The sequence below is a fragment of the Schistocerca americana genome, chromosome 2 (assembly GCF_021461395.2).
Source record: "Schistocerca americana isolate TAMUIC-IGC-003095 chromosome 2, iqSchAmer2.1, whole genome shotgun sequence".
NCBI lineage: Eukaryota > Metazoa > Arthropoda > Insecta > Orthoptera > Acrididae > Schistocerca > Schistocerca americana.
In genome coordinates, this window is record NC_060120.1 from 713,401,760 (window position 1) to 713,417,229 (window position 15,470).

Sequence of the window (15,470 nt, forward strand, 5' to 3'; positions counted from 1 at the left end):
GTGTTTTAAATAATATTTTTAATGATTAAGATATGTAACACTTAAATTATGTCACATATAAAACAACCAATTAAATGGCATTATCGAAATATGCATGTAATTAATTAGGGAGTAACAGTTGTAGGGAAACAGCTATTACATCAGTTAATAGAATTACGGTCCGACAAAGAACATGCAATCTCGTCTTTCTGATAGTTTGTGAGAAGACATGGACAAATGCTACGTTTGGAATTAACAATTATTTAGCAGTTGTACACCATCATGACAAGATGTGTTGGGTCTGTTTCTAGAAATGTTTAAAAGCCAGCTTTTGCAACTCTGAAAAGGGCATCACAACACATATTATGGGTGGTGGCTGGCTATTTATACAATGGAAACAGTCACTTCTACGGATTACAAGCTGTTACAAGGAGCCAACTATTTACTTGACAAAAGGCTGTGGGAATTTACATAACATTTACAACAGAGGCAATATAAACTGCTCACTGAAGTAACTATAGACTTAAGTATTTTTATTACATGTGTTGTGCAATTTGTGGCCACATTTTCAGTGAGCTATATTGCGAAATTAAGTTTTCATTTTGTGAAGCCAATTCCCTCAAGTGTGGTGTTTTTTTATTTCAATAATTACCTTTTCATTCATCATAACTGGTCTCGTGTTTCATTACATAAGTAGTGAGTGCATCCTAATCCTATTCCATGTTCAACAGAAAAAAAGGGGGGAGGGGGGGGGCGTACAAGCTGAATTTGATATATTCTTTAATCAACTAGTGCAGCATATTTATATTAATGATGAAACATCTTGCTGTACTAAAATTGCCAATTGCTGTGAAAGGCATAACACAGCTGACTTCAAAAGGTACAGGCTAAATTCACTATTAATCAGTAGAGAGACTGTGGTGAACAGATTCTAGTGGAAATGCTACTTTCATTGGTGTGTGAGAAACTGAGGTTTTATTTAGCATGATTAAACGTTTAGCATCATGTTCAGTTAAACATTATTTTTCACATAATTACTGTAAAGTGAACAACTGCAAACTTTCATTTATAAAAATAAATGTTTTTCATACCAAAAGCTATCCACTATAGTGGACATTTTGCCATCAGTGAAATGCAGATTAATTGTATTTATAATAACTCAACATTTAATAAGTAAATATTTTTTTATTCTGATGTGTTTTACATGTTAACATCATTTGTGAGTGTAAACGCGACTGGGTTAACATGTATTAAGTTTCTTGTATTTGTGTTCAACCTTCGGTCATCTCAGAGTTCAGAAGCAATTATCAGTACAATTAGCAACTTCTACTATAATCAGATTAAAATTATAATAAATTATTTCATGTATGCTAACTTGCTTGCACCATCTTGTTATTAAGTATATAGTGTAAAGGTAATTAGCTAGCAGTTACTGCATACCATCAATACCATTTCAGAGCAACGCCTTACGGTCAAGTAAAGCTTATTCCTATTTAGGATGGGACTAATTAACTGAATCGATATGGTACCATTGCAAACCGCAGTATAATTGTAGATAAAACAAACCATTTTAACGGGCCTGACATAACTGTTATTAACAAAGCTGAGCACATCACATTCCTTACTGTCATCGGTGCATCCCACAGCCGTAATTTCTGAACTACCTGCAATGAAAAGATGCCAAATACAGGGACCTGGTAGATGAGGTAAAAGCCTTGTGCAAACAGGAGTCAGCACACATCATTCCTTTGGTAACTTCGGACACTAGTGTTGTTCCAAAACAAACTGTGCAAAGGCTAAAGGGCCGAAAACTGCATCCTTTGGGGATTGCAGAAGACAATTATACTGAACACATGCAGAGAAGTTCACTGGGTTCTTGAGAACACAGTTAATTTAGTAATAACTTGCTACATAAACTGTTGTTATATCCATAGCTTGTACAAATGAATGAGTTAATAAACAATAATAATAAATAGTAAACAGGTGATGTTTGAAAGAACAAAAATGCCATATCTCATTCTGTTAAAAAAGAAAGAAAGGAAGAGAATGGAAACAAACAATTTATAATAGACATTCTATACTCCTAAAATTTCCTAAAATTTTCATCTTTCTTAAATCCAGAATTAAGAATTTTTTGCCTCTTTTGATAGAGTAGTCCTCCTCCTAATTCTCTAAAGGGAACCTACATGTACTATAACTCTGAAATTACAAGCCTGGACATCATCATCATCATCGTCATTATTTTCAAGCAAAATTCATGCACCAGTTTCTTTCATGTATGCTAGAGCTACATTCATTTCTTTCCTTAACAGAAATCATCTTTTCTCTTAATGGCATTAAATTGTTTGGAATATTTCTTGTGCATGAAATCCATATTAATGTAATAATGATCCACAGGAGCTGGTATTTTATATTTTATTTACTGTTACCAATTTTCAGTGATTGCTCACTCTCAAGCAGTATGTCGTAAGATCTTATAATCTATTTTTCAAATATGATGTATAAGGGGCAGTCAAATGAAAACTTAGCACCCACCACAATGGGACCACGGGATGGTACCATTCAAAAGTAATCACGACACTTGTTAAGACATTTATCCCACTGGGAGATGAGATGCTCAATTCCTGTTTTGTAGAAAGGTTCGATCCCTAACAGACCCACAACTGCACCCACTCCTTCATTTCCTTGTCTGACTGAAGCCACCATCCACACGTTTTCTTCAGGTCAACAAAGATGTAAAAAATCACACAGTGAAAGGTCTGGGCAGCAAGGAGGATGTTGCAGCATTTCCCAAACAAATCGCTGAAGCACAGCCTTTGACAGTTTGTGGGTAGGCATTGTCATGTAACAGGATGATTCTGTCCTACAGCATTCCCGGACATTTTCAACTTATGGCACATTGCATTTTGTGCAAAGTGTCTTCTCAGTGCTGTACATCAACTGTAGTTCCATACTCACGGAGCTCAATGAACAGTTGAAGAAGGAGGCCATCACGACCTTACCAGAACTTGTGTGAACAGCTTTGGATTTCTTTGACATGGGAGATGTGGGATGTTCTCATTGTTGGCTTTGCTGTTTGCCCTCACTCTGTCAGACACTGTCAGATGATATCATCCTATTGTACAGTAATGCCCACCACCACACTGCCAACTGCATGAAGACTATGCTTCAGCAATTTGGTTGGGAAACTTGGAAAACACTGCAATATCCTCTGTACAGCCTGGCTCTTTCATTGTATGGTTTTCACATCTTTGGTGACCTGAAGAAAGACTTCAGTTTCAGTAACACAAGAAAGTGCAACATTGGGTGCAATCGCAAAGCTGTCCAGTGGTTGACCGCATTCTATGAAACAGGATTTAAAAAAAATAAATAAATAAAATAAAAAACCACTTGTTTATAAGTGTAGTTGCACGAGTAGAAATAATATGACAATGTGTTTATTAATGTTAGCTCTAATCATATACGTATCCTGTAAACTGACTCGTTCCATGTCATTACGATAAAAGAATCATTTAAAAGACCTATGGAATATGTAACGAACTAAAAAACAAACAAACTAACTTTTGTCTCCCAGTGTGACAAATCTCTTAATACGTGTGGTGATTATTTGAAATGGCACCATTCCACGGTTCCATTGCGGCAGGTGTTTGCTTTTCATTTGACTACACGTCACACTTTTGTTTCACGATGTGCAATTGTGAAAAGCAAACATAGATCATACTTGAAAAACAACGTTTAAGATCTTGTAACATACTGCTTAAGAATGAAGCCTCATTTGAAACTGGTAACAGTAAATAAAATATAAAAAAGCAGCTCTAGTGGATCATTATTAAACTACTAAGCATTTCATACCAGAAACTGCTTTTTGTAAAATCAAACAACGGAAAGTCCAGGTTGAAATATCAGCAATATTATGGAAAGTATAGATTGCTGATCACCATAAAGCTGACACATTGAGCTGCAGACTGTTACACATTGAGGTTTTGGGCAAGCCTTCTTCAGAATAGAGAAAACACACACACATTCACATACACAAGCACCTGTCATATATAAACCAGGGTTGCCACAAGTTTCCCCAAGTGAAATTCCCTGATATTTTCCTGATTTCCAGACAAGTTTTAACATTTTTCCATGACAAAATTTGTAAGTTACCTCCTCAGGGGACACTACCTTAATGTAGCACTATCCGTGCGGGTGAGGAGGTTTGCATGCTCTGGATCCAGAGACGAAGTGTGTCCCACAATGACCTATCATCAGCCTGTCTCCTATCCTATCTTATCCTAAACCTCTCCCTTTTCCTTACCATTATCAACCCTTGCCAGGGATATGGCAAAGTCCTTAACAGGAGCTACGGTGGAGAAGAACATCTTTGGTATGGAGCAGCTGGTGGAGGCACTCTTTCCCTCCTAAGGGCGAATGAGGAGTGGAACCAGTGCCCTGTGGTGAAGAGAGATCTTCAAAGGCTGAGGGAGTAAACCCTGAAAGAAAATCCTCAGATGCGTTAGGCTTAGCAAGCCAGCAGATGAGAAAAAGTTGTTATTGCTTTCAATCAAAGAATGAGCCTCAGATTAAAAATACATAATGTAGACAACATTTCTTGTACCATAGAATGAATGACAGCTCTTCACAGCCTGAAGAAAAACCAAGGAATGCAAGAAGATACACTAAACAAGAACAGAAAACTAGAACCAAACAAAAAGACAAAAACAAATTGAGAGTGGGAACATTAAATGTAATAACCTTGACAGGAAAGACTGAAGAGATTTTAGACATGATGGAGAGGAGAAAGATTCATATCCTTAGATTGAGTGAGACCAAGTGGGAGGTAAAAAACTCTAAATTGCTGAGACGTGGGTACAAATTATACTGGCAGGGTCACAATAAAGATGTAAAAAATGGAGTGTAGTTTGTGTTTCACAAAGACAATGGCTCAGTTACAGATGTGAGCTTTTTAAGTGAAAGGATAATTAGAGCAACAGTGAACTTGGGAAAGAATAGTTTTAGTATACTTCAAGTGTACACACCTCAGCAAGGGTGCAGTGAGGAAGAAAAAACGAAATTCCTAGAAGAACTGGAAGACCAAGTACGAAAAGATAACATTATGATAATTGGGGATCTGAAAGCTCAGCTCGGAATGGATAGAAATGGATATGAGGAGGTGATGGGCCCTTTTGGATACGGAAGACAAAATGTTGAGGGTAAAGAAATTCTAAATCTGTGCATAAGGAATCATCTTTTGGTGAAGAATACATTCTTCAAGAAACAAGATAGCCATACGATTACTAGATATGGCTGTGATAGCAAATCTATAGACTATTTATTAACGGACAAATTAATTGGAGGAAAAGTAAGGGACACTAAAGTCATACCAATTGAGCACTTTGATAGTGACTACAGGTTACTAGTAGCTGATCTAAATTATAAGCTGAAAAGTTTGAATGCTGTACAAAGAATGCCTAAAATTAAGGAGTGGAAGTTGAAAGAAGAAGAAAATAAGAAAAGTTTCCAGAATTTGAAAGGGGTAGTGTGGAGGAAGAGTGGAACCTATTTAAAACATCAATAGTTAACAGTGCTGTGCAGGTATGTGGCAAAACAAAGGATAAAGTGAAAGACAAAGAAACCAGTTGGTGGAATGATAGAGTAAAAGCCGCTATTAAAAAATGCAATATGGCAAAGAAAAACATGGAGTTTGAAAAAAGAAATCAGAACCAGAGGCTGGTGCCAAAAGATGAACACAAGGTGACAACACTGTAGAAGAAATACTGACAAAAGAAACTCCAAGCAAAGAGAATTGTGAAAGAAGAAAAGGAGAAGAGTTGGGAAATATTCACAAAGAAACTAGAGCAGGATAGCAAAGGGAACTAAAAACTGCTATATGGGTTATTGAAAAGTAAGAAGATCTAATAGAGAAGACATAAAAGTGACTGAAACAGAGGATAGAGATATTATCAAAAACATGGGAGGTATCAGAGAAGAGATGAAGAATTATTTTGAAATCTTACTGAATGGATAAGGTGCACAAGAGAGTGACACCAAAGCCATTGAATTAAAGGAGGGGCAGGATACAATCTCCTGGTTAGAAACTGAGAATTCTCTGAAACAGATGAAAAGTGGGAAGGTGGCTGGAGTAGATGAGCTAACAGCGGATATGATCAAAGCCGCAGGAATCCATGGAATACAATGGTTACACCAGGTGCTGGGGGTGATACAGAAAGAAAACAAATTGCTGGATGAATGGAAAAAAGGAATTATAATACCACTGTTCAAGAAAGTAAGTAGAAAGAAATGCACCAACTATTGAGGAATCACACTGCCTTAAGATAACGGAAAAGGTCATAGAAAAAAAGATTCCAGAAAAGTCTAGAACACCAACTAGAGGAACAAGAGCGCGGGTTCAGAAGTAATAGGGGAACAATAGATCTCATTTTTTCCCTCCGTCAGTTAATAGAGAAGTACTGGGAAAATGGAAAGGACTTGATAGTAGTATTCGCGGATTTGGAAAAAGCATATGACAGTGTACCAAGGGATAAAATATAGGAATGCTTGAGAAAACATGATGTTCCTGATTCATTAATTTAAAAAGTCCAGATGCTGTATGACAGTTGAGAGAGCAGTGTACAAGTAGGAGGGGGGAGATCAAAATGGTTTAAGACAAAGAGAGGTGTTCAGCAAGGCAGTTCGCTCTCTCCTTTACTCTTCATTACACTTATGGACACAATCATGAAAGAAATCAAGGAAGAAGAAAATGAAGATCTCAAAGCTTTTGTTTTTGCTGATGACATCACTATTTGGGGAGAGACGGAAATGGAGGTTCAGAGGAGACTAGATTACTGGAGCACAAAATTTAAAAAATTCAAGTTAACTGTGAGTAAGAACAAGACAGTGGCAATGAAGATGAGCAGAAAACCTACACCTTGTCACATCATACTGGAGGGGGAGAAGGTTGAATGTGTGAAAAGCGATGGAAGTTCCAAACTAGAAGTCTTAAACAGAATAACAAAAGGATCTAGCTTCTTCCATCAAGTACAAAATCTAATCTGGGACACGGAAATCCCTCAAAGAGCCAAACAGACCATGTATAAAACTTATCTCCTGCCAATCATGATGTATAGTCTAGAGGCCTGTGTCATAAATAAGAGAGAATAGAATCAAATACCAGCATGTGAAATGAAGTTCCTTAGGTCAGCTCTACAAAATACTAGAAAATACTGCGCAAATACGTCAGAAAATTTAAAAAGGAAAATGGATAAGTTAAAGTTAGATATAGTGGGAATTAGTGAAGTTCAGTGGCAGGAGGAACAAGACTTCTAGTCAGGTGAATAGAGAATTATAAATACAAAATCGGTAGGTCTAGTAATGAACAAGAAAATAGGAACGCAGGTAAGCTACGATGAACAGCATAGGAGAGACCTGCAGGTGACATTGACTACAGAGGAGAGGATGAGTGCTTTGAGATCCTACACAATCTGTTTTTGCACCTGTGGTAAAAGAAACAATAGTGCAAATGAGGAAATGTCTAAAAAAAATTGCAAGCAGATGGCGTATTCTGATGTGAGCAAAAATCTTAAGTAATAATGTCAACGTCTTCTTTAATGAACTGTTTTTAGAGGGAGAAAGCAAGCCAAATGGTATGTGTCTTTCATTAAGAAAACTGATATTATTTTATTTCAATAAAACGAAACACACCTGGTGACAAAAAACACGCATTTGCTTGAGTCACAAGGCAAATTTAAAATACCTTCACTGATTTCAGAAATAACCTCAGAAAAAATTAGGTATCATGAAAGAAGTGTATAAGGTGGGAAAGAATTGTGTAAACCACTATTGTAGATGACTGCCAATAAAATGTTTGTACCGTCTATGCAACTAAATTAAGGCTTTTTGTTTATTGCCATATGCATTTCACTTCTGTTATTTGGGAAGCATCGCATCATCAGTAGCCTGAAATACATGTTTCCTTTTATACATACAATAAACATATTATGTGGTAGATATAATATGCTGCTATGTTACATTTATTGTGTTTTTCTCTTGTTTTTTAGGTTAGGGGCAACTTTCGTAACACAAATTCCGTAATGTGAACTTGTCGTTCAGTGTTAGTCACAAATTCCTGTGCTGTTAAGTCAGTCTCAGTTAACAGTGCTGGAAATATTCTGGAGGTAAAATAGTCCCCCATTCAGATCTCTGGGCGGGGACTACTCAGGAGGATATTGTTATCAGGAGAAAGAAAACGGATGTTCAACAGATCAGAGCATGGAATGTCATACCTCTTAACTGGGCAAATACATCAGAAAATTTAAAAAGGGAAATGAATAGGTTAAAGTTAGATATAGTGGGAATTAGTGAAGTTCGGTGGCAGGAGGAACAAGACTTCTAGTCAGGTGAATAGAGAATTATAAATACAAAATCAAATAGGGGTAATGCAGGGGTAGGTCTAGTAATGAACAAGAAAATAGGAGCGCAGGTAAGCTAGGATGAACAGCCTAGTGAACACATTATTGTAGCCAAGATAGACACAAAGCCCATGCCTACCATAGTAGTACAAGTTTATATGCCAACTAGCTCAACAGATGATGAAAAGACAGAAGAAATGTACGATGGGATAAAAGAAATTATTCAGATAATGAAGGGAGATGAAAATTTAATAGTCATGGGGGACTGGAATTCGATAGTAGGAAAAGGAAGAGAGGGAAAAGTAGTAGGTGAATGTGGAATGGGGGTGAGGAATGCAAGAGGAAGCTGCCTGGCAGAATTTTGCATAGACCATAACTTAATCATAGCTTACACTTGGTTTAAGAATCATGAAAGAAGATTGTATATGGGGAAGAGACCTGGAGACACTGGAAGGTTTCAGATTATATAATGGTAAGAAAGAGATTTAGGAACCAGGGTTTAAATTGTAAGACATTTTCAGGGACAGGTGTGGGCTCAGACCACAATTTATTGGTTATGAACTGTTGATTAAAACTGAAAAAACTGCAGAAATGTGGGAGACGGGACCTGGATAAACTGAAAGAACCAGAGGTCATAGAGAGTTTCAGAGGGAGCATTAGGAAATGATTGACAAGAATGGGGAAAAGAAATACAGCAGAAGAAGAAAGGGTAGCTTTGAGAGATAAAATAGTGAAAGCAGCAGAGAATCAAGTTGGTAAAAAGATGAGAGCTAATAAAAATCCTTGAGTAACGGAAGAGATATTGAATTTAATTGATGAAAGGAGAAAATATAAAAATGCAGTAAATGAAGCAGGCGTAAAGGAATACAAACGTCTCAAAAATGAGATCGACAGGAAGTGTAAAACGGCTAAGCAGGGATGGTTAGAGGACAAATGTAAGGATGTAGAGGCATATATCACTAGGAGTAAGATAGATACTGCCGACAGGAAAATTAAAGACACCTTTGGGGAAAAGAGAACCACCTGTATGAATATCAAGAGTTCAGATGGAAAATCAGTTCTAAGCAAAGAAGGGTAAGCAGAAAGGTGGAAGGAGTATATAGAGGATCTATACAATGGCAATGTACCTGAGGGCAATATTATGAAAATAGAAGAGGACACACATGAAAATGAAATGGGAGATAGGATACGGCGTAAAGAATTTGACAGAGCACTGAAAGACCTAAGTCCCAGGAGTATACAACATTCCATTACAATTATGCATAGCCTTGGGCATGACAAAACCCTACCATCTGGTGAGCAAGATGTATGAGACAGTCGAAATACCCACAGACTTCAAGAAGAATATAATTATTCCAATCCCATAGAAAACAGGTGTTGAGAGGTGTGAAAATTATCAAGCTATCAGTTTAATAAGTCATGGCTGCAAAATACTAATGCGAATACTTCACAGACGAATGGAAAAACTGGTAGAAGCTGACCTCGGGGAAGATCAGTTTGGATTCCGCAGATATGTTGGAACACGTGAGGCAATACTGATCCTACAACTTATCTTATAAGATAGGTTACTTAAAGGCAAACCTACATTTCTACCATTTGTAGACTTAGAGAAAGCTTTTGACAATGTTGACTAGAATACTCTTTTTCAAATTCTGAAGGTGGTAGGGGTCACATACCGGGAGCAAAAGGCTATTTACAATTTGCACAGAAACCAGATGGCAGTTATAATGAGTCAGGAGGCATGAAATGGAAGCAGTGATTGGGAAGGGAGTGAGACAGGGTTGTAGCCTCTCCCCGATGTTATTCAATCTCTTATATTGAGCAAGCAGTAAAGGAAACAAAAGAAAAATTTTGAGTAGGAATTAAAATCCATGGTGAAGAAATAAAAACTTTGAGGTTTGCTGATGTCATTGTAATTCTGTCAGAGACAGCAAAGAATCTGGAAGAGCAGTTTAACAGAATGGACAGCATCTTGAAAGGAGGATATAAGATGAACATAAAAAAAAGCAAAACGAGGGTAATGGAATGCAGCTGAATTAAATCAGGTGATGCTGAGGGAATTAGATTAGGAAGTGAGACACTTAAAGTAGAAGATGTATTTTGCTACTTGGGCAGCAAAATAACTGATGATGGTCGAAGCACAGAAGATACAAAATGTAGACTGGCAATGACATGGAAAGCATTTCTGAAGAAGAGAAATTTGTTAACATCGAGTACAGATTTAAGTGTCAGGAACTCTTTTTTTTTTTAAAGTATTTGTGTGGAGTGTACCGAAGTGTGGAAGTGAAACATGGACAATAAATAGTTCAGATAAGTAGAAAATAGAAGCTTTTGAAATATGGTGCTACAAAAGAATGCTGAAGATTAGATGGATAGATCACGTAACTAATGATGAGGTACTGAATAGAATTGGGGAGAAAAGGAATTTGTGGCACAACTTGACTAGAAGAAGGGATCGGTTGGTAGGACACATTCTGAAGCACCAAGGGATCACCAATTTAGTATTGGAGGGAAGCGTGGAGGGTAAAAATCGTTAGAACAAGACCTAGGGATGAATACACTAAGCAGATTCAGAAGGATGTGGGTTGCAGTAGTTATGCGGAGATGAAGAGGCTTGCACAGTATAGAGTAGTGTGGAGAGTTGCATCAAACCCATCTCTGGACTGAAGACCAGAAGAACAACAACCACCCACTGTGTCATATCTATTATTTTACAGGTATTGTGTGACTTTTCATTCGAGAAATATATGAGTAGATAGCATACAAACCGCCAGCGACTGACACAATTTTCTTCTTCTTATCATCCATACTTTTTAACATACGAACTACTTTTGAAGTGCCAAAATGCACTAGAACAAATAAAATGTCTATAAAACACCACACTGTACAATGTACTTGCAGTGAGAGAGTCACAATTCTTGAAATCCACTGCCACAGTCTGTGGCACGCTGAGGGGCACCGCAGTCCTTGGCCCATGTATGAACCATGAAAATCCACTGCATTACGCCACACACAAACAGACCTGCCCTGCGGGAAGATCAGTGAGACTAGATCCTGTAGATTACTGGGAACCAAATGGTTTCAGATCGGCAGGCCCGATCCATTATAGATACCCACAGCAATGGCCTCCGGTTTTGGCCCATCATAGAAATTCACTTGTGTGGCCTGCTATTCATGAGCCACATACAGCATGTTGATGAAGTGAGACCATGGTGATCAATCCATGCAACACATAAATTGTTCAAATACTCTGAGAATCAATGATAATGAGAATAGCTAGCATCTCACCGTACCAATGATTGCTGAGCCACACACAGGCACGCAGAAAAGACCATCACACTCTCACAACTAAATTTTCAGCCATAGCTTTTGTCAGAAAATGAGAGCACACACACATTCACACAATCACTCGAACACAACTCGTGCACACATGACTGCTGCACCTACAGCCTCTGAGAATCAGATCCAAACAAACCACTCTTTATTCTTCCCTGCCTAGTTAGCTAGCTAGACTAGCTGCAAGAAATGCTGGCAGCAATCTGAGGGGAGTGGTAGGAAGGGGAGAAGCAGTAGGAATGAAGGAAAAGGTAAGCTGTGCATGTACTCAGCTGCACCCAGTCAGCAATGATGCATGACACCCAAGTAAACAAATTATTTCATCTACTGAGACAAAAATGAGATTTTTCCGATTTCCCTGACATGTTTGGAATTCCCTGATTTCCAGAACCTGTAGCAACCCTGATAAACAAGCATTATCTCTGGCTGGAGCAGACAGATATAGTAGTCATGTGTGTGTAAGGTGCACATTCTTGTTTGAATGCGTGTTTTCCTTTCTGAAAAAGGCTTTGGCCAAAAGCTCAATTTGTAACAGTCTTTCCATTGTGGTTATCTGCAACTCAGCGTGTTATCTTTATGGTGAGTTGTAGTCCATACTTTCCCTAATATTGTTGTTACTATTCTTTGTAAGACCTGAACGTAAGGTTCAAAAACTGTCACTACATGTTACAATAGTACAGTGAAATGGAATGATCTGTAGTTCAGTGACTGGTATGTGTATATAAAAGTAGTACTACACAGATCTAGACAGACAATAAAACAATAGCCATTCCTACAACATATCCCTGATGAGAAGGCATCACATACACACATATCACCATCAACATTGCATATGCTTCTCGGGAAAATAGTATACCTCATTCAACAAACATGCAAAATGGATGATTGCTGGTGAGAATAAGTCTACTGTTTTATCAGGCCACTGTTTGAGTTCCTCATTATGGGGCTGGAACTGTGGGTGTGCAGTTCAACAGGAGGTTTTGGGTCCTACAACACTGAGTCCCTACTGAATGATAACACTTGTTTTGGGAGCAAGGGTAACGTTTAAAAGGAAAGAATTTATTATCTGATATCTGCAGGGTTTCCAGTACCTAAATCTCGTTACTGGTGAGGGTACATAACAATACTGCCGTTTTCTAAACAGCAAGGGCATACGTCAGGAAGTATATTAACTGAACTGCAAGATGCAATCTGATAATTCATTACAATGTTGCCACATCTCATCCCTCCTGTGTACATGGTGAAAGGAAGAAAGACATGGTCTGTAAGTGGTCATATTTCACTGATTACAACTGGCAAATATGAGAAAAGGACACACCCTATTTGCCACTGACTGATAAAAAAGCGTGTAGTGGATGAAATCTCTCTTAAATGGAGAACATTTAGGAAAAAAATCTATAGTGACTAAACAACATGCACATGCATTTAATTTAGTTAGCTTGAAAGCTAGTGAAATAGTCTATGCATCCAAATCAATTAACTACACAGCTGCATAAGTACAATTGCCACTTTTTCCATACTAAAATATCCATTATTATTATAATATTGATTGCAGTAATATTTATAAGTCCAAAACCTATGTAATCAAATGATTCTGTTTAAAGATGAGTTATAATATCGATGGAAATTACATTTTAGTACAGATATGTGAAATATAGCTGCACCTGTGTGTATTTTGAAGTTCCAGCTTTTCTTTCTGTAAATTATCCAGTTCTTCTTTAAGCCGTCTGACTGTTTCACCATCTTCTGTCCATTTCTCTATATTTTTAAGCTCATTAATAATTTTACCACATGAGTTGCTCAGAGAAGAGCATAATTTTGTGATTCTTTCAACAGAAGTGGCCGAAATTTGGTCATAAAAATCTGGAATGCAGATTTCAATTAGTTCATTTTCAACAGATCAAACAGCAAGTTTACATGCATGATTTTTCATCTGGTCCTTTTAAATTTTGATAATGTAAAAAAGTATGTTGTATCCCTTTAGCACAAAATGGTTGCATTCAATAATTAAGTTTTATACAAGATTTCTTTCAATTTCAACAAGTGAATGAGGGAAAGAAGAAAACAAATATCACCAAAAAAATATGAGCACAAATGCTTTCCAGCTATCAAATATTATTCTGTTACAGACCATCAAGGCAGATTAATGAGGATTCTGCTTGAAAATGGCAACTTTGCTTAGAAGAAGTGACATAACATGACCCCGAGTATCATTTGTGGTTTGCAACAATAAAAGCTACCTAGTTGTGGGGGCAATGTCATCGAATTCTAACAAAGTGAAAAACATACGAAAATAGTGGCATAGGGATTGTCTCCAGAAAGTATTACAATTTTGTGGGCAAAAAACCACATACACCAAATTCTCAAGAAAAGATAAGATTAATGTTTAACATACCATCTGTGATATGATTATTAAAATTTCGATTTTGAGAGTGGATTTGAGTAAGTATGCGAGCAGAAACCAGTTGCAATGAAATAATTATGTTATTATTGCATTTGAGTCAGAAAAATAAAATGCAAAAGCATGTAACACTGCAAAAAAAAAAAAAAAAAAAAAAAAAAAAAAAAAAAAAAAAAAAAAAAAAAAAAAAAAAAAAAAACGAACAAATTTTACAACAATAATAACTTCTACACTGCAGCTTAAAGTGTACTCTAGTTTTAAAACTTAATGGCTCTCTTTTGCCAGGGAATTAAAGAAGCAAAAAAGAATATCTTAGATCAACAGTTTGATTTATATCTTTTTTCTCTCAAAAGTAAGTACATAATTAAGATTCAGTTTTGAAAGTTTGAGTACTCAAATGTTGATGATAACTGTCTTATCAGTCAATGTACCTTATGTTTTCTAGACAGATAGAAGTACTTTAGTTTCATTATGTCTGCATAATTTTCTAAGGTAATAAAACTACAATTTTTAAGATAGTATTAGCTGTCTGTAAGTTTAGAGTGTGTTCAGTTTTACAGAAACACACAAAAATTGAAAACAGGTTTGCTAAATTTTCCAAAAACAGGTAACACAGCAAGACAAAACAGAAAAATAGTTTGTAATACAAATCTACTGAGAGATCTCTAAAACAAACTCCAACCATACCATAAAACACCTCTCTAACCCAGAGTACATTAATAGTACTTCAAAGAAGTGTACTGGGCCCAATACTCTTCCTGATATAAGTAAACTATCTACCCTAGAATGTGAAACACAAGGAAATGTTACTGTTTGCTGAATACAGTAACATTCTAAGCTGTAATGAGTAACCAAATTTACGCACAATCTGAAGTGCCAAAGAAACTGGTATAGGCATGCATATTCAAATACAGAGATATGTAAACAGGCAGAATACAATATTGCGGTCGGCAATGCCTATATAAGACAACAAGTGTCTGGTGCAGTTTTTAGATTGGTTACTGCTCCAACAGTGACAGGTTATCAAGATTTAAGTGAGTTTGAACATGGTGTTATAGTCGGCGCATAAACAATGGGACACAGCATCTCTAACGTAGCGATGAAGTGAGGATTTTCCTGTACGAGCATTTCACGAGTGTACTGTGAATATTAGGAATTCCATAAAACATCAAATCTCTGACATCACTGCAATCAGGAAAAGATCCTACATGAATGGGGCCAACAAGGACTGACGAGAATTGTTCTATATGACAGAAGTGCAACTCTTTAACAAACTGCTGCAGATTTCAGTGCTGGACCATCAAGTGTCAGCATGCAAACCATTCAACGAAACATCATTGATATAGGCTTTCAGAGCTGAA

The 15,470-nt window shown here is 37.0% G+C and overlaps 1 protein-coding gene and 1 long non-coding RNA gene across 2 annotated transcripts in view; one reads left to right on the top strand and one right to left on the bottom strand.

Moving 5' to 3' along the window:
* The window catches only part of LOC124593751 (A-kinase anchor protein 9-like), a 505,072-nt gene that overhangs the window by 298,552 nt on the left and 191,050 nt on the right, over nt 1-15,470 (bottom strand). Inside the window, exon 15 of the mRNA XM_047132086.1 lies at nt 13,373-13,571. Coding sequence (XP_046988042.1) covers nt 13,373-13,571 — 199 coding nt within the window. The remainder of the gene's footprint in view (nt 1-13,372; nt 13,572-15,470) is intronic.
* The window catches only part of LOC124593753, a 64,096-nt gene that overhangs the window by 44,262 nt on the left and 4,364 nt on the right, over nt 1-15,470 (top strand). The gene's annotated exons all lie outside the window — the stretch shown is intronic.